Raw genomic sequence first — 20,692 nt, 5'->3', positions numbered from 1 at the left:
ACCACATGTCGGCAAGAACCCATACAATCCATACATGAAAAGAAATCAAAACAAAGTCCAGAAATGAAGTTATGTGAAATAAAATAGAATGACAGGGAAAAAGTATTGAACACATAAAGAAAGGGAGGTCCACAAAGGCACGGAAAGCCAAGACACCAGTTGAAATCGATCAGTAATTAGTGCAAATTAATATCAGCTGGTTCAGTCTCAACTGATGGCCAAGAAGGCATCTCATTACCAAGGTGTCACAAAAGAAACATCTCATGATGGGTAAAAGCAAAGCGCTCTCTCAAGACCTTTGCAACCTTTATTATCGAAAAAAATTATGATGGCATTGGTTTCAGAAGGATTTTTAAACCTCTAAATATGCCAGTGAGTATTGTTGGGGCCATAATCCGGAATAGAAAAGAACATGATTTCACCATAAACCAAGATTTTCAAAAAAGCAAGATTTCTGGCTGAGGAGTGAAAATAATTATCAGGAGTTGTCCAAGAGCCAAGGAACACTTACGGAAAGCTTCAGAAAGACCTGGAACTAGCAGTTACAATTGTTTTAAAGCAAACAATAAGTAATGCACTCAACCGCCATGGCCTGTATACAAGCTCACCATGCAAGACTCCATTACTGAAGAAAAAGCAGGTTGAAGCTCGTTTAACGTTTGCTGCACAAAAATTAGACAAGACAAGTGAAATACTGAGAGAATATAGTCTGGTCAGATGAGACCAAATTTAATTCTTTTGGATGCCTTAATGCATACCATGCTTGGCGGTCAAATGCACTGCACATCACCCCAAAAACACCCCCATACCAATGGTAAAGTGTGGAGGTGGGAACATCATGGTGTGGGGCCGTTTTTAAGCATACAGTACTGGCAAACTTCATATCATTGAAGGAAGGATGAATGGGAAAATGTACCAAGACATTCTTGATAAAAAATCTGCTGCCATCTACCAGGATGATGACGATGAAACGAGGGTGGACATTTCAGCAAGGAAATAATCCCAAACACAAAGCCAAGGAAACTCTCAATTGGTTTTATAGAAAGAAAATAAAGCTTCTAGAATGGCCCAGCCAATCACCTGACTTGAATCCAATAGAAAATCTATGCAAAGAACTAAAGATCAGAGTTCACAGAAGAGGCCCACGAAACCTTCAAGATTTGAAGACTGTGTTGAAGAATGGGCCAAAATTACACCTGCGCAATGCATAATATTATATTAGTTTAGGCAAGACTCTGGAGAGTAAAATGGCGTTGCAATATTTTATGTCACATGGTATTTGTGCAGCAGCCTTTCAAACTCAATTTTTTGGAAAAAATTAATTTCACTGAATTAAAAAAAAAACTAAACAGTAAAGTTAGCCCAATTTAAAAAAAAAATTTTGTATATTGTGAAAGATGTTACACCGAGTAAATGTATACCTTACATGTTACGATTTAAAATTGCGCACACTGGTGGAATGGAGACAAACTGCAATACTTAAAAATCTCCTTAGGCGACTGTTTAATTTTTTTTTAACGGTTACCAGTTTAGAGTTGCAGGGGAGGTCTTTTGCTAAAATTATTGCTCTCGCTCTGGCACCTCACATGTGTGATTTGAACACCATTTACATTTGCAGGCGCACTTTAAATATATTTCTCTTTTTATTTTTTTATTTTTTTTTACACTGTCTCTTTAACCACTTGCCGACCAGCGCACGATGATGTACGTCGACAGAATGGCACGGGCAGGCAAATGGGCGTACATGTACGTCCCTTTAAATTTGCCGCCCTGCCATCGGGAGAGCGCCGCCACCGGCGCGCTCCCGCGCTGGTCGGGACCCCCGTGAGTCCGGTCGCGGGACCCGCGGACTCAATCGCCACGGGCATCCCCGCGATCGTCTCACGGAGCGGCCGAATGGAGAAGTGCCGTTGTAAACAACATTTCTCCATTCTGCCTAGCAACTAGTGACGCTGATCTCTGCTCCATGTGATTGGAGCAGAGATCAGTGTTCACTAAATGAAAGCCCAACCCCCCCACAGTTAGTAACACGCCCCTAGGAACACTTAACCCCTACACTGCCACCCACTGGTTAACCCCTTCACTGCCAGTGTCATTTACATACGAATCACTGCATTTATATAGCAGTGATTACTGTATAAATGACAATGGTCCCAAAAATGTGTCAAAAATGTCCGATGGGTCCCCCACAATGTCGCAGTCACAATAAAAATCGCTGATCGCCGCCATTACTAGTAAAAAAAAAAAAAAAAATTATTAATAAAAATGCTATAAGACTATCCCTATTTTGGAAACGCTATAACTTTTGCGCAAACCAATCAATAATTGCTTATTGCGATTTTTTTTTTTTACCAAAAATATGTAGAAGAATACGTATCGGCCTAAACTGAGGGAAAAAAATGTTTTTTTATATATTTTTGGGGGATATTTATTATAACAAAAAGTAAAAAATAATGCATTTTTTTTTCAAAATTGTTGCTCTATTTTTGTTTATAGCGCAAAAAATAAAAACCGCAGGGGTGATCAAATACCACCAAAAAGCTCTATTTGTGGGAAAAAAAGGACGTCAATTTTGTTTGGGAGCCACGTCGCACGACCGCGCAATTGTCAGTTAAAGCGAGGCAGTGCCGAATCGCAAAAAGTGGTCTGGTCTTTGACCAGCAAATTGGTCCGGTCTGAAAGTGGTTAATAAAAAAACAATGTGGTCACTTTTATTGCTGTCACAAGGAATGTAAACATCCCATGTGACAGTAATAGGCAGTGACAGGTTATCTTTATGGAGGGATCGAGGGTCTAATCCCTCCCACCCCAAATCCCTCCTTTGCACTTAAAAGTATTCAAAACGCCAAAATCTGTATTTTGGAATACTAGGTCTTTTTTAAAATCGGTGCCATTAGCAGCCGAGTAAACCAGAAGGGATGTCGTGACGTCACCTCAGGGGTTACTACATCGGAGACCCAATCAAAGCCGATTCTGGCTTTGTTTGGGACTCCGTCCAGAAAGTGGATGTGCCGGCTGGTCGCTCATGTCTCCTGGTGGGACAGAAGACCCGGGCGGAGCTGCGGGAAGCAGGGATGCCCCCTTCCGTTCCTTGTGATAACAGCAGAGCGGCTGCTGGGCCTCATCGGTTGTTATTGCATGAAAGCTGACTGCCAGCTCTAAAAAAGAAAAGAAAAAAAAACAGTACCGGGGTAAAGCCTGCAGGCTTCACCCAGGTACAACTGCTTCCTCCAAATGACATACAGGTACATCGTTTTGTGTGAAGTGGTTAAGGTGAAGGAGAGAAAAAAAAATAGGGTGAAAAAAAATGCACCAGAAAAGCATCCGCGTGTTCTACTTTTCTTCTTTTTTTTTTTCTGGAACTGACTGCACTGGTGTGAACTATGCCATTAAAAACCATGTAACCTACTATCTAGAATGGCCCTGGACTGCATGTGGTGTGAACTAGCCCTTAAAGCCGAATGAATCCTGCCTATCCTTTGCAGCCAAGGAAGCTGTGTGTGTTTGACCTGTAGCTGCCATGGTGCTACACATGTGATCAGTTATGACACCAGTCATTTGATGGTTTGACGAGGGACACAAGCAAATGTGACAGTTACATTCCTGCAATGCCGGGGTTGCTAACTGTGGTTTGTTAATCCGTTAAATTGCTGGGTTTCGTTCCGCTTTATGATTTACCTCTGTTCAGGGGCTCTGGACTTCAGCAAAATGGCAGCCTCCAGCAAGAAGAAACAGCAATGCTGGAGGCAATTTACATCACACTCTAATTTTGGTAGCATAATTAATAATGTGGAATGTATGTATATTTGTGGGGTAACATGCTTGCAAAGATATATTGTGTATACACACACTGTCAATAATTTATATAGTTCAGGCGTCTACAGCCTTTGTTTGCAACTTAAGTATTTTTTATTATTGTAATATGTCACTTGAAGATAGGGAAAATGAGAGGAAGGAGCCGTGCATGGAGAAAATCCAGTTTATGTGCTGACAAGAAGCATGCTTACAGGAGGAGAAAGCAGAGTGACAAAGATTAGCTCATCACTGTTGTGCTGCACCTTTCAGAGCCGGTTCACACTGAGGCAGCACGAATTGCAGTGTGACTACCTCAGGCGTCCTGCACACAACTTCAGCGGCGACTTGCAAAACGACTTCTGTATAGAAGTCAATGCAAGTCGTCTGAAGCCGCCCCAAAAGTAGTACAGGAACCTATTTCTAAGTCGGAGCGACTTGAGTCGCTCCTATTAGAACGGTTCCATAGTACAGAACGGGACACGACTTGTCAGGTGGCTAAGTCACCTGACAAGTCGTCCCTGTGTGAGGCTCTTACTATCTGGTAACAGCCTGACGTGGGTCCAGAATAACCTGGTCTCAGAAGATTAGGTTGAATGATGCTGGCTATTAGTGGGGGGGATCTTTGAATTGAAGCTAAATATTGCAGCAGGAGCTGTTATTTTTAAAAGGGCTATTCATTTTTATGTTTCTATTTTTGGTTGAAGTTTTGCTTTAATGTGACACATGATTTCCCCCTGCTGGATATGCATGAATAAAGTGTCTGTAAACCCCATAAAGGCAGTGAAGTCACACAGAAACAGAGCTGAAGCTGACAATCTGCTGGAGGTCCCTGCCCTGTCACCATTTTTCTCTTGGTATCAGGAAAATTTGTCATAAGTGACTCATGCTTATAGCAGAGGAATGAGACAGCGGACAGAAATGACACTTGGTGCTCTGGATTGAGACATGTACACACTATAGAGATATATGTTTTTATTCAGATTTCATGCCTGAGGTTTACAACCACTTTAGCCCCATAACATGTCATTGGATGAGTTACAATGCTGCTGTCTACTTAAAGCAGGGCTCGACAAACTCCAGGCGCCAGGTCGCCAATGCGACCAGAAATCCCGACCTGGCGCCTAAGCTGCCACCAGCCGACTCGCTATCGATGCCCCAGACATGCAGCAGCATTAACACTGACTGCCGTCCTCCTCACTCCTTCACACTCTGCAGCACTGCGCTGTGTGTGAAACTGACACGCAATGGAGAGAGGAGGATCTGTCAGCCTGATGTCGGGGTGGGTGGGACCCGGCCGGGGTGGGGGCGGGACCCAGCAAGCTATCAAACACCAGCCAATGGGATCTGGGTGGACCGCTACGTGTATGTGGCCCGCCCCTTTTCTTAAGCAGCCCAATCGTTGGCTGGTGTTTGATAGCTGCTGAGTCCCGCCCACCCCGGCCGGGTCCCGCCCACCCCGACATCAGGCTGAAATCTGACATATCCACCTCTCTGTTACTTGTCAGTTTCACACCCCGGCAGGGTCCCGCCAGCTCCTCTGTTACATTTAAGTAACAGAGTGCTCCGTGTGAAACCTGCCAGTGCCAATCAGTGCCACCTGCCACCAATCAGTGCCAACCAGTGCCACCTCCAATCAATACCACCTGCAACCAACCAGTGCCACCTGCCAGCGCCAACCAGTGCCACTGCCAATCAATACCACCTGCCACCGCCAACCAGTGCCACCACCAACCAGTGCCACCGCCAATCAGTGCCACCTGCCACCGCCAATCAGTGCCACCTGCCACTGCCAATCAGTGCCACCTGCCACCACAAATCAGTGCCACCTGCTAGTGCCAACCAGTGCCACCGCCAATCAATACCACCTGCAACCACCACCCAGTGCCACCTGCCACCACCCAGTGCCAATCAGTGCCACCGCCAGTCAGTGCCACCTGCCACCGCCAACCAGTGCCACCGCCAACCAGTGCCACCTGCCACCGCCTACCAATGCCACCACCAACCAGTGCCACTTGCCACCGCCAATCAGTGCCACCACCAATCAGTGCCACCTGCCAACACCAACCAGTGCCACCGCCAATCAGTGCCATCTGCCAGTGACTACTAGTGCCATCGCCAACCAGGGCCACCTGCCATCGCCAACCAGGGCCACCTGCCAGTTTGAAACCAGTGTCACCTGCCAGTTTGAAACCAGTGTCACCTGCCAGTTTGAAACCAGTGTCACCTGCCAGTTCCAAACCAGTGTCACCTGCCAGTTCCAAACCAGTGTCACCTGCCAGTGCCAACTAGTGTCACCTGTCGGTGCCATCTGGCAGTTCCACGTGCCTTCCAGTGGCAACCAGTGCCACCTGGCAGTGCCAGCCAGTTCCATCTGTTGCCAGCCTTACTCTTTCTGGTCAGCCCATACCCCTGATGTAACAGCTTTTCAATGGAGTTATTGACTGGGTGCTCCATTGTGAGTTAGGGATAGGGGGTGAAAATGAGTGGCCTTACCCCGGGAGTTGAAAAAAAAACTGGCTCCTAACTTTTTTAACTGGCTCCTAAATTCAAAGCAAATTTGTCAACCCCTGACTTAAAGGATTGCTGCAGGTCTCCTTTAAACTTCATTCACATGTTCATATGCGCATTTTCTGCATGGATTGTAGGTTCCTGCTGCCAGAACTAGCAGAAGATCCTGCGTAAAATGCGGCTGAAGTACTTTTAGACGCATATAATTCTTCTACTGACTTACACACACACATACACACACAAAAAAAAAAAATATATATATATATAATTTTATATATATGGCCCCGGGTGCAGCGGTGTACTGCTTGTTGTGTGCGACGCAAGTTTTCCTTTGTGGACACAATTGATTTCTACAGTACTGCATTTAGATGCATACCATACCGTTTTGTATGCATCCAAACAGAGTGCTTTAAAGTGGTTGTAAACCCTTACAAACCACTTTGACCTACAGGTAAGCCTAGATTAAGGCTTACCTGTAGGTCCAAGAAATATCTCCCAAACCTATACGGTTTAGGAGATATTTGCCCAAAGACGGGCACCGCTATCTACGGCGCATGCGCCATAGACAGCGGCGCGCAGGCGCACTGAGCGGGGCATCGTCGATGACGGCAATGCCGCGAGTCTCGGCTCCCGTGCGCATGCGCGGGAGTGACGTCATCGCTGCTCCGGCGAATCACAGCGCCGGAGCAGCGAGACCCACGGATACCCACCAAGAAGATGGACGCTCGGAACTACAGGGGACAGCGGTGACTTCGCTGGCTCCTGTGTCAGGTAAGTGACACATAGTGGACTACTATACGATGCATAGTAGTCCATTATGCTTTACCTTTACAGGGAATGAAAGAGGAAGTAAACTCATCAGGGTTTACTTCCTCTTTAAGGACCAGGCCTCTTTTTCAGATTTGGAGTTTACATGTTTAAAACAATTTTTGTTTGCTAGAAAATTACTTGGAACCCCCAAACATTATATTTTGTTTTTTTTCTAACACCCTAGAGAATAAAATGGCGGTCATTGCAATATTTTTTTTCACACCGTATTTGCGCAGCGATCTTACAAGCGCACTTTTTTTTGGAAAAAATTCACTTTTTTGAATAAAAAAATAAGACAGCAGTAAAATTAGCCCAATTTTTTTTATATTGTGAAAGATAATGTTACGCCGAGTAAATTCATACCCAACACGTCATGCTTCAAAAAAATTGTATTATTTATTTTACTTGATTTTATTTATTTTTACACTTTAAAAAAAATAAACTTAATGGATCACTTTTATTCATATTACAAGGAATGTAAATATCCCTTGTAATAAAAAGCATGACAGGTCCTCTTAAATATGAGATCTGGGGTCAAAAAGTCCTCAGATCTTATATTTGGACTTAAATGCAATAAAAAAAAAACAGGACCCGATCGCCTCCGCCGCTACCGACGGCTTCGGTAAGCGGCAGAGGGTGCGGGAGAGCGGCGGGAGGGGGGGTGGCACCTCTCCCACCGCCGATAACGGTGATCTCGCGGCGAACCCACCACGGAGACCACTGTTATTGTACACAGGACCGCCTCCTGTAAAGAGGGATACCTCGGTTGTGGCAGCAGCTGCTGCCGTTACTGAGATATCCCTCTTCAAAAAAAGGACGTATATTTACATGAGGCAGTCCTTAAGTGGTTAAGATGTCCATGTGAATTAAAGTGGTTCTAAAGGCTTAAGGAATTGTACTTTTAAAGTGGATGTAAACCCTCACATATACCCAGTGAAGTGAACAGCCTCAGATGATACAGAGATAAAACAAATCTCCCTACATAAGTTTTACATGTATATCTGCTGTCTTCAGCTTTCTGCACTCTTTCAACAGGGCAGATCATGTTAAAATACTTTCTTCATCTTTCAACAGTACATAGGGGAGGGTGGAGAGACTGCCCTTACACTCTGTGAGAGCTGATTGCAGGAAAGGCACACCCCCCCCCCCCCTCCACATAGGCAGAGAAATGAAGGAGCTGTATTCTGTATTCTGCTCATCTTCCTTTAAGCACCCTCACTGGCACAAATTTTTAACTCATGTTATTTCCTGTGTCGGAGAACTTGTCAGAAGTAACTCATGCTGATAACAGAGGAACCAAGCACCAGAGAGAAACAGCACTTAGAGCTTTGGAGAGGGAGACAAGTAAACACTAGTGCTTAGGTAAAATTTCATGAATGCCATTTGCAACCACTTTAATGCATTCTCTGCTTTTAAGGTAAGAACCTTTCTGTTCTATAGGATCCCCCCATCCCTAATACTTACCTGTGCCCGATCTAAATCCAGCGATGTGCCTGGGAGCAGCAGCTCTCTCCCTGCTCACAGGGCAGATTGATAACAGCGGGAGCCGTTGGTAAGCATGACATGTTTGTTATGTAGAAAAAAAAAATAACAATCACTTTTACCACTTCCGGACCGCCCACCGCACATATACTGTGGCAGGGCCACTCGGCTGCGGGAAACAACGTAGCTTTACATAGTTTAGTGCATGAGATACTGTGAACGTGCGTGGCCGCTGCAAGCCGGGGGAGTGTGGAAGGAGTCTGCCGGCCACCCGCCATCGCTCCACAGAAAGGCGGATCCCCCGTTCTGACAGTGATCAGGAACAGCGATCTCTCTGTTGTCCCAGTGGGGCCCCACACAGTTAGACCACACACTGAGAGAACACAGTTAATCCTTTGCTCGCCCCTAGTGTTAACCCCTTACGTGCCAGTGTCTATTTATACATTGATCAGTTATTTATTTATTTATTTAGCACTAATCACTGTATTGGTGTTACTGGTTCCCAAAAAGTGTTACTTGGGCTCAGATTTGTCTGCCGCAATGAAGCAGTCCTGCTAAAAATTGTAGATCGCTGCTATTACCAGTAAAAACCATAAACAAAAAATTAAAGGTCCCTAAATCTATCCCCTATTTTTTTTGTAGATGCTATAACTTTCACGCAAACCAATCAATATATACGTTTTATTGAGTTTTTTACCAAAAATATGTATAAGAATACATATTGGCCTAAACTGATGAATACATTTTTGTTTTGTTTTTGTTTTTTTGGATATGTATTATAGCAAAAATTTAAAAAAATCCAAATATATATATTTTATTATATTATATTTTTCTCAAAATTGTCTTTTTTTTTTTTTTTTTTTTTTTTTTTGTTTATAATGCAAAAAATAAAAACCGCAGAGGAAATCAAATACTTTCCACCAAAGGAAAACTCTATTTGTGGGGGAAAAAAAGGACATCAATTTTGTTTTGGTACAACATCGCACGACCACTCAATTGTCTGTTAAAGCGACGCAGTGCTGTTTCGCTAAAAATGGCCTGGTCATTAAGGGGGTAAATCCTTTTGGGGCTGTAGTGATTTAAACAAAAAAATAATAATTATGAAAAAAACAATAGATGCATATATCTTTTCTCTCTCTCTCCTTCTGCCTATACCTATATACAGGCTTTAGTTTGAAGGGGGGTGTGAATGAACTACGAGCATGTTGATCAGCATGCTCGCAGTCCATTAAAACTACAAGTCCGTCTGCTGCAGTGGCAGATGGGACTTGTAGTTTATTCACAGATTTCTGTGAATGAATGACTTGGTTGCGAAGGCAGAGCCTGCAGGGGAGAGGAACTCCTGCCCGCTGTCATAGGGAATGGGTGTTGAAGCCTGGGGGGAACATGTTGCATGCTAACATGTAACCGGTTCAGGTGTACTTATCCTTTAACATTATATCATGATAACCTGATTGCATGGTGCAGCATTTGGTGGCTTTTTGTTGCAGTGAGGAGCAATGCAAACAGAGCTGGCGTTAAAATAAAATGCAAAAGCTGGGTATATTGTGCACTTTCGCACATCTGAATCCTTAAAGTTAAAAATCCCCAGGTGACATTGGGCATTTAAGTACGTTTTGTGCCTTTTTAAAAAAATGTATTTGTGAATTTTTTCTTTTGATATTTTTCTCTTGATATAGGCACTTCAAGATCTGCTAGTGTGAATAATTCAGTGGCTTGTACAGATCTTGCATGTCCCAAATCTAATAGCAGCCACACAGCTGAAATGGACGGAGAAGACGATGCATTATTCTCTGGTCATATAGATGAAGATGTGGCCATGTTTGATGGGACGGACTGTTCTCCTAGACCCGCTTCAAATCGAAAACGGCCTTTTTCATCTTTGGCATGTTGGAGCCAAGACCCAAATATAGATCCATCGGGAGAAGAAGCCATGTCTTCCAGTGATTTCTTCGAAGAAGAGGACGATGATGAAATGGGTCACCTGTTGGATTCGCTTTCTGATTCACACTATGGACTCCTCGGAGTAACTGGAGATAACAATCAGTCATATGACGTAATAAGCCAGTTTCCTACTGAACTCTTGCAGCATATATTTGGTTTCCTTCCTATTGAGGACCTGTACCAAAATGTGAGCTTCGTCTGCAAGGAATGGAAGGCAATAGTTGATGATGTATTGGTTTGTATCAATCTTTTTTTCCATACTTTAATATAAAATGCCTTGTTTAGTCCTAAAGTACATTGATTTTTCTAAATTCTTGCTTGCAAAAGTAATTGGGACCTTGCAGGTAGAGAACTTTCTCTGTAACTGCATGTTTAAGGTCTTAAATGGGCAAGAGGTTTCATGTTTTAAAGTGATTTTAAAGTTTGTTTTTTTTTTTTTTGTTTTGTTTTTTTAAATAACAGGAATGTCATACTTAACTGCTTTGTGCAATGGTTTTGCACAGAGCAGCCCCGATCCTCCTCTACTTGGATCCCCGAGTGCCCCCATTGTAAGCCGTTCCTAGGGGGTCACTCATGAATGCTTCCAAGCTGGCTCTGTGTGTCTAAAAGCCCTTGTACACATGGTCGGACATTCCATCGGATTTTGTCCGAAACTGTTGCATACACACGGTCGGACACAGTTGTCGGAAAATCCGATCGTTCAGAACGTGATGACGTTATTTTGTTACGACGGGACTACGTTCAGGCTAGTAGCCAATAGCTTTGGTCTAGGAATTTGATCTAAGCATGCGTGGCACTTTGTCCGATCGGAATTCTCTACACATGATCAGACAAGGTCCGATCGGATCATGTTGTCGGAAAGTTTTATAGCCAAGCTGGAAAACTTGGTCCGTCGGGTATTCCGACGGAAACAGTCCGATGGAGCCCACACAGGGTCGGATTATCTGACAACACGGTCCGATCGGACATTTTACGTCGGAATGTCCGACCGTGTGTACAAGGGCTAAGACACACAGAATGGGATTAGACTCGCCACCCACTCTCTCCTTACCAGCCAATTATTCCTGCTGCTGTTGTCTGAGCCGATAAGGAGAGATAGAGAGCGCGCCTCTGCTCTTGTGCACGTTGCTGAATCTAAATTGGGTACTTTTTGCTGGGAACTGCCTTCAGAAGGTTCTTTACCTGGTCACATTTGCACTACGCAATCTTATTGCTGCTTCCAATAACTTATCTCTCCATACTCTTGGAACAACTTTCTGAAACTGCACATTGTATACAAAATTAATAATACAGTGTTGCAAGATAGTGGATGAGTCTACCTCTTCTGTAGTTCTAGGATCAAGAGGCACAGTTTCACTTTTATTCAGCACATGCTCCGTGAAAGTGATCTGTGGTCAACAAGTACTGATATATACAATATGAATGAAGCCAACTTCAACTTATGTGAAATCTGTGTTCTTAGACCCCTTTCACACTGGGGCGCTTTGCAGGCGCTACAGCACTAAAAATAGCGCCTGCAAAGTGCCCTGAAAGAGCTGCTCCTCACCCTCGGGCTTTCACACTGGAGCGGTGCTCTGGCAGGACATTAAAAAAAGTCCTGCTAGCAGCATCTTTGGAGCAGTGAAGGAACGGTGTGTATATACCGCTCCTTCACCGCTCCTGCCCATTGAAATGAATGGGGCAATGCGGCTATACCGCCGGCAAAGCGCCACTGCAGCAGTGCTTTGCGGTGGTTTTAACCCTTTGTCGGCCGCTAGCAGAGGGGGTAAAACCCCCCCTGCTAAGGGCCAAATACCGCCGCTAAAACGACGGTAAGGCAGCGCTAAATATAGCGCCGCTTAACCACCGGCGCCCACACCGCCCCGGTGTGAAAGGGGCCTTAATGCTTACATTTGGCTGTTTGGGCAAACTTAAAGTGGAACTTAACCCATCAATTTCACTGTTTCCCAAAATCAGAATACTTAATCCTAAAGGGAAATTTCATCACAGCCACATTCAACAAAGACAACACAAGATCACAACAATGTACTGAACAAGACACAATGGAGTTGATTTACTAATAGCAAATAAACTGGTCACCAGGGTGAATTTAATTTCAAATCAAGTCGATTTAAATCACGATTGAAATCGCTAGTAAAAAGGCTTGATTTAAATCAACTTGATTTAAAACATAATTTTTAAAGAGCACCTGTCATCTCTGTCCTGCAGCAGCTCCTCCTCTGACCTGCTCTTGACTCGCCGACAGTCCCTTTCACTTTAATGGGACGGCTGGTGATGCCGCAGTGACACAACAAGGTGTGGGACGTGGCGGCAGCAGGTGAGTGGATGCTCGCTAACAGGCGCTGCCATGATGGATCTAAAATGACAGGTGCTCTTTAAATGTAAGGACTTCTTCTTTCTGGTAGTTAGAATCTTTAATATTTGGAAACAAAATGAAGGTTTCCTATTTAGAATAATAAGCTGTCAGGTTAGTAAACCCGGAGTTCCCTGAAAACTCAATCAGGGAAGGCTATCCCACACCCACCTAACTGTCCCCGAGCCACCCCCATCAAATCATTCTCTGCAGCTGTTACCTTTTGTACCACCACCCCCCCCCCCTCCCTTTAGAATGTAAGCTCTACGAGCAGGGCCCTCCTGTACCTTTTTTATTGTACTGTAATTGTGTTGTCCCCCCCTATACATTGTAAAGCGCTTCGTAAACTGTTGGCGCTATATAAATCGTGTATAATAATAATAATAATATCAGTACTAATTCAATCATACAATTTGTAGTGTACATAGATTTGCAAAACAATAGGATGGACTTTCCGAATGAACGGACTTGGACACACACAATAACACCAAAGTCCGCTGGATTCGAACGTGATGACGTACGACCGGACTAGAATAAGGAAGTTCATAGCCAGAAGCCAATAGCTGCCCTAGCGTCGGTTTTTGTCCATCGGACTAGCATACACACGAACGGATTTCTCGGTCCGACTGAGTTCCGACGGGAAAATGTAAAACATGTTCTATTTCTAAAATCCGCCGGATTTTTGGCAAGCAAAGGTCTGATGGAGCCCACACATGATCGAATTGTCCGACGGACTTGTTCTGGCATTACTTGCCTCGTTTTTATATAGAGGATTTCTTTCACAATTTTGCATTACAGAATGTTATAGCTGCAGAGTACAGTACTTGCACCACTTTCCTTTACATTTTCCAGTAGAACTTTGTGCTGATTCTTCATATACAGTTAGGGCTGGTTTACACCACAAAAACACACTCTAGATCTGATCCGGGTGGGTTAATGTACGCGCGTTTTTGCCGCGTTCTGGTGCATTTTTGATGGCATTCCAGATCCTTTTTTTTTTTCTTGTTTTAGTTTTTCAATGTACTGGGGTCTGGTGTGTTTTTGATGCGTCCCAGTGCATTCCGGGGCTTTTTTTTTATGTGTTTTACTGCATCCCAGTTCAGGGAAATTGCAGCATGTTCTACTTTTATTTTCTGAAACTGGAAAAGCCTGGAACTGATTGCACTGGTGTGAACTATGCAATTGGAAACCATATAAATTACTTTCCATGCATTTTTGATTTAGAAAAAAAATGCACAGGACTGCATGTGATGTGAACTGGCCTATAGAGTGCAAATTCGGTAGAATGTGTAAAAATTAAGTCTGCGGCCCTATTTTTCATTTTTAAGGCACATTAACCTCCCTGGCGGTACGATTATTTTGGATTTTAGGTGCTGAAAGCGGTACAATTATTTTGCATGAAAATTTGGCATTTTATATTGTAGTCCTGTAATTCTTAGGAATAACTCTCTTAAATCTGTCCAAACCAGAGTCTAGCAGACATCCCGGGTATGATAAAGTTTCAAAAATGAAATCATAAATTATAATATAATAAATAACTATAAATAATTATACCAAATAATAATATAATAATAATAAACATTATTCAATAATGTAATCAAATCAAAAACACTGAAATTTGCTCAGTTGCAGAATTGTCACTGTCATTACTTTTCAATATTTGATGACGGATCTCCCCACAAATCGCTATCGCTCAATTCTGCGAGTGATTACAATTTATTATCGCTGTTTTCTAGCTGGTCTAAAACCATTTTTGATGTAAAGGGACAGTTTTGGTTGCTATGGACAATCTCCAGTTTCCAGGCATAAAGAAAAATTGTTATATTATAAAACTGCATGCAGGACACTGGGCAGACCACTAGGGACAAAGGGGATGTGAAATATTTACATACAGCAATGTAATCTGTAAGATGACATTATACTCTATGTACAGTGGTGTGAAAAAGTGTTTGCCCCCTTCCTCATTTCCTGTTCCTTTGCATGTTTGTCACACTTAAGTGTTTCGGAACATCAAACCAATTTAAACAATAGTCAAGGACAACACAAGTAAACACAAAATGCAATTTGTAAATGAAGGTGTTTATTATTAAAGGTGAAAAAAAATCCAAACCATCATGGCCCTGTGTGAAAAAGTGATTGCCCCCTAAACCTAATAACTGGTTGGGCCACCCTTAGCAGCAACAACTGCAACCAAGCGTTTGCGATAACGTGCAATGAGGCTTTTACAGCGTCCTGGAGGAATTTTGGCCCACTCATCTTTGCAGAATTGTCCTAATTCAGTTACATTAGAGGGTTTTCGAGCATGAACGGCCTTTTTAAGGTCATACCACAACATCTCAATAGGATTCAGGTCAGGACTTTGGCTAGGCCACTCCAAAGTCTTCATTTTGTTTTTCTTCAGCCATTCGGTGGTGGACTTGCTGGTGTGTTTAGGATCGTTGTCCTGCTGCAGAACCCAAGTTCGTTTCAGCTTGAGTACACGAACAGATGGTCGGACATTCTCCTTCAGGATCTCTTGGTAGACAGCAGAATTCATAGTTCCTTTTATCACGGCAAGTCTTCCAGGTCCTGAAGCAGCAAAACAGCCCCAGACCATCACACTACCACCACCATATTTTACTGTTGGTATAATGTTCTTTTTATGAAATGCAGTGTTCCTTCTACGCCAGATATACTTGGACACACACCTTCCAAAGAGTTCCACTTTTGTCTCATCGGTCCACAGAATGTTGTCCCAAAAGTCTTGGGGATCATCAAGATGTGTTGTGGAGAAATTGAGACGAGCTTTGATGTTCTTTTTGCTCAGCAGTGGTTTTCTCCTTGGAACTCTGCCATGCAGGCCATTTTTGCCCAGTCTTTTCCTGATGGTGGAGGCATGAACGCTGACCTTAACTGAGGCAAGTGAGGCCTGCAGTTCCTTGGACGTTGTTGTGGGGTCTTTTGTGACCTCTTGGATGAGTCGTCGCTGCGCTCTTGGGGTAATTTTGGGCGGCCGGCCACTCCTGGGAAGGTTCACCACTGTTCCATGTCTTCGCCATTTGTGGATAATGGCTCTCACTGTGGTTCGCTGAATTCCCAAAGCTTTGGAAATGGCTTTATAACCCTTTCCAGACTGATAGATCTCAATTACTTTCTTTCTCAATTGTTCCTGAATTTCTTTGGGTCTCGGCATGATGTGTAGCTTTTAAGGATCTTCTGGTGGACCTTACTGTGTCAAGCAGCTCCTATTTAAGTGATGCCTTGATTGTGAACAGGTGTGGCAATAATCAGGCCTGGGTGTGGCTAGAGAAATTGAACTCAGGTGTGGACAACCACAGTTATAGTATGTTTTAACAAGGGGGGCAATCACTTTTTCACACAGGGCCATGACGGTTTGGATTTTGTTTCACCTTTAATAATAAACACCTTAATTTACAAATTGCATTTTGTGTTTACTTGTGTTGTCCTTGACTATTGTTTAAATTGGTTTGATGTTCCGAAACACTTAAGTGTGACAAACATGCAAAGGAACAGGAAATTAGGAAGGGGGCAAACACTTTTTCACACCACTGTATACTGTGTGTTTCACTTTTTGAATTTGGCGCCGATATCCATCCCCGTGCGTCGCACCGCTCGCAGGGCATGGAGATCGGCTCCGTGATGAATCGAGCGGAGGACGAGCCGCTCGTACAGCGGGGGGACATCGCTAGATCCAAGGGAGAAGGTAAGTAAACCTCCTCCTGCATTCAGCGATGCGGTCCCGAGTCTGGCTCGGGGTTACCTCTTTTGGTATAAAACTTCCACCCCGAGCCAGACTCGGAAATACTGCCAGGGGGGTTAATACATTTTTGTCAAGCACAATGTGAAAATTGCTATTCGGCTACATTTTTTATTTTTTTTCCCCCCATTATTAGTTTATCCCATGGAAAAAGCTGTATTACCGATATGTTTCTAAAGACTCAAAAGCGGTAACAGAAGTTAATAATCTTCTTAAGAAGAATGGCATAGCTACAGAAAACCCAAATTACATCCTGAATCTAGTAAGGTAAGACGTGCATACTTATGACTATGTTATACGCAATACTTTTTCCCAATGCTTAAAATGTATGTAAACCCCAACTGAACTGCTCCTCCTGTCAGTTAAATATATAATTTGAAAGTGTTTTATTATATCTGTTTAAACCCAAAAAGTATATTTAAAGAGGGAGTCGGGCGAAATTTTTTTTTTAAAAAGTTAGCAGCTACAAATACTGCAGCTGCTGACTTTTAATAAATGGTCACTTACCTTTCCTGGAGTCCAGCGATGTCGGCAGCCGAGGTTCTCGGCTGCTACCAGCGCCATTCTCGGTGAGGGAATCAGGAAGTAAAGCATTGCGGCTTCACTTCCCGGTTCCCTACTGCCCATGCGCGAGCCGTGCAGCACAATGAATGGTCCTCGCTGTCTCTGGGACCCGTGTGTGTCCCAGCAAACAGCGCGTCGGGACAGGAATTGGGTGCAAATACCTATCTTAGACAGGTATCTGCACCCCCCTCCCCCCTGAAAAGTGCCAAATGTGACACAGGATGGGGGGAGGGTTCCGAAAAGTTAAATTTTCACCTCTCTCCGTGCTAAAGCGTGACACCTTAAAACTAAGTGTTAAAATATTGGTGAAAAAAAAAGTGTAATAAATACTTAGTAATAATAAAAAAACCTTCTAACTTCATCAAATACATGTTTGCTGCAGCCACAATATGATAACAAACTAAAGTGATGTCACACAAAATTCAAAGAAAAAGTAACGTTGTGGACAAACACCATCAGCATAAATAACGTAAAGTCTCTGAATACACCCAGTGATGATGTGTATAAATCAAAGCCCACTGCATCTTCCACACACTGCGGGTGTCAATACAATGTTAATGACACCCCCAGAACGGCTCACAGATCGCAGTTCGAACTGTAGATTCATACAGGAATTAGATTGCATACAGTGGCTTGAAAAAGTATTCATACCTCTTGAAATTTTCCACATTTTGTCATGTTATAACCAAAAAAGTAAATGTATTTTATTCTGATTTTATGTGATAGACCAACACAAAGTGGCTCATAATTGTGAAGCTGAAGGAAAATGATAAATGGTTTTCAAAATGTTTTACAAATAAATATGTGAAAAGTGTGACGTACATTTGTATTCAGCCCCCCTGAGTCAATACTTTGTAGAACCACCTTTCGCTGCAATTACAGCTGCAAGTCTTTTTGGGTCTCCAGCTTTGTATATCTAGAGAGTTACATTTTTTGCACATTCTTCTTTGCAAAATAGCTCAAGCTCTGTCAGATTGGATGGAGAGCATCTGTGAACAGCAATTTTCAAGTCTTGCCACAGATTCTCAATTGGATTTAGGTCTGGACTTTGACATCACTTCCGCCCATAGCTCTTAAAAGAGCTAAGTTTGTGAAAAGTGAAAAAAGGGAAAAGTTTGGCGTGCATTTTTATTCAGCCCCCCTGAGTCAATACTTTGTAGAACCACCCTTCGCTGCAATTACAGCTGCAAGTCTTTTTGGGGATGTCTCTACCAGCTTTGCACATCTGGAGAGTGAGATTTTTTTTGCCATTCTTCTTTGCAAAATAGCGCAAGCTTTGTCAGATTGGATGGAGAGCGTCTGTGAACAGCAATTTTCAAGTCTTGCCACAGATTCTCAATTGGATTTAGGTCTGCACTTTGACTGGGCCATTCTAAGCCCTTGTACACACGATCGGACATTCCGACAACAAAATCCGTCTGACTTTTGTCCGAAACTTGTGTTGCATACACACGGTCAGATAAAGTTGTCGGAAAATCCGATCGTTAAGAACATGATGACGTTAGTTCGTTCCGACGGGACTACGTTCAGGCTAGTAGCCAATAGCTTTGGTCTCGTAATTTGATCTGAGTATGCGTGGCACTTTGTCCGATCGGAATTCTCTACACATGATCGGACAAAGTCCGATCGGATCATGTTGTCGGAAAGTTTTATAGCCCAACTCTAAAACTTTGTCGGTCGGATATTCCGACGGAAACAGTCCGATGGAGCCCACACACGGTCGGATTATCCGACAACACAGTCCAATCGGACATTTTTTGTTGAAATGTCCGACCGTGTGTACAAGAGCTAACACATGAATATGCTTTGATCTAAAACATTCCATTGTAGCTCTGGCTGTAGGTTTAGGGTTCCAATAATATACATTTACGATTTTGGTTGCAACATGACAAAATGTGTAAAATTTCAAGGGGTATGAATACTTTTTCAAGGCACTGTAGGTGAGAACACCCATGTGATCCAATACCAGTGCAGGGAAATATGAATCCCTGCACCTTTTTTATGTGCAAATCTAATGCGAGTTCAGCCCTCCAACTGTACGGCTGAACTCGTATTGCTCAGACATCGCATGTGATTGGCACCTGCGGTCTGAGATCACACTAGTCTGAACTTAGACCCCTTTCACACCACACCACCCATAGCGTGTGCGGTAAAACGCCGGTATTTTTAGCGGCGTTTTTGCAGCACATTTCAGCTGCTAGCACGGCGCTTTTACCCCCGCTAGCGGCCGAGAAAGGGTTAAACCGCCGGCAATACGCCAAGCCAAGCCAAGGAAGCCGTCATCTTGACCTCTATTTGATCTTCAACTGCTATGGTGCTGAACATGTGATCAGTTATGACACCAGCCATTGGATGGTTTGACAATTTAGTTTAGAGCACATCCAATGTAAATGTAACTGTTTTTTTTTTTTAAACTGTATAATCTATGGATTTACTTCTGCTTTTAGTCCTCACTAATACTTCTTTATCATGTCCAATCCCTAGGTGTTTTGCTTCTGTGGTGCATTCCCATCCGATTGACTATGAGAAAATCTTAGACAGTTTAAAGTGTCATCATTTATATCAAATGGCTGAAAGATCTGCTGCTAGATTTCCTGATCTGAGGGATGACACGGGGGTATGTGAACATCTATTTCTTTTATAGAACCAGATACCATCATAAAGCCTGTGTGGTTGCTTCATATCGACATCCTTGTTGACTGGGTGATGATTCAACCAACAGGTTTTAGAGCATTGGTTCAATTAAGGAAGGACACTGTTCTTGTTTTTTTTTTTTTTTTTCATGTGTATTAAACAGACAAGTTTATAGCAGGCTTTGGTAGGCTTTCAGCCAAATTAAACTGTGTTAGAAAAGTACTGTAAACATCCTGAAGTCTGCTAACGGCCTTTTTCAAGACACTTCCATTAAATCATAATGAAACCCAAAAACAAATAGGTAGCACATTGCATTTTACAAGTTACAAGCCAGATATGCAATGTCCTTGTCACTTCTGTGATGTTCTTTTGCAAACTACTCATCATATTGCCCCCACATGTAATGGAGATGAACAAAGATAGACATGGTGGATGTCAAGAATGGGTGGCTACCATGGCTCCTTCCATAGAAACATTGGGAGAGTGCAACAACCCAGGGACAAAACGTGTGTTGTTCACAGGATTACCAGATCAGAGTAAGGGGAAAAATGAAAACGAATTCAGACACCTCGTTTCGGGTTTAAATAAATTTTATTATTGGTGTTTAACACCCCTAAACTGGAGCTGACATTTTTTTTGAGGGCTACAGAAAAACTTCTTGAAGTTTGCTGAAAGCTTTAATGGTTAAATAGCATTTATGAGCTAGGCTTCAAAGTAAAACTTTTTTTGAGGGAAAAATGAAAAACGCATCCATTAAAACTATATAAACTGCACTAGTGTAGGCAGAGTTATCCGCTTTACTGTGTTAAAAAAGTTGATGTAGACCTCAGACTGCTACGGACCCC

The 20,692-nt window shown here is 43.0% G+C and overlaps 1 protein-coding gene across 2 annotated transcripts in view; it reads left to right on the top strand.

The window, feature by feature from the left end:
• FBH1 (F-box DNA helicase 1) overlaps nucleotides 1–20,692 on the top strand; it is a 132,887-nt gene that overhangs the window by 26,713 nt on the left and 85,482 nt on the right. For both annotated transcript variants that reach the window (XM_077469434.1, XM_077469435.1), the window contains 3 exons: nucleotides 10,275–10,774; nucleotides 16,786–16,916; nucleotides 19,698–19,830. In XM_077469434.1, the coding sequence (XP_077325560.1) occupies nucleotides 10,275–10,774; nucleotides 16,786–16,916; nucleotides 19,698–19,830 (764 nt within the window). The remainder of the gene's footprint in view (nucleotides 1–10,274; nucleotides 10,775–16,785; nucleotides 16,917–19,697; nucleotides 19,831–20,692) is intronic.

Source organism: Lithobates pipiens, unplaced genomic scaffold, assembly GCF_037356315.1.
Source record: "Lithobates pipiens isolate NorthernLeopardFrog02 unplaced genomic scaffold, aLitPip1_a1.2 Scaffold_8, whole genome shotgun sequence".
Lineage (NCBI taxonomy): Eukaryota > Metazoa > Chordata > Amphibia > Anura > Ranidae > Lithobates > Lithobates pipiens.
Note: the sequence above shows the minus strand (reverse complement) of the source record. Positions and strands in the feature narration are given on the sequence as shown.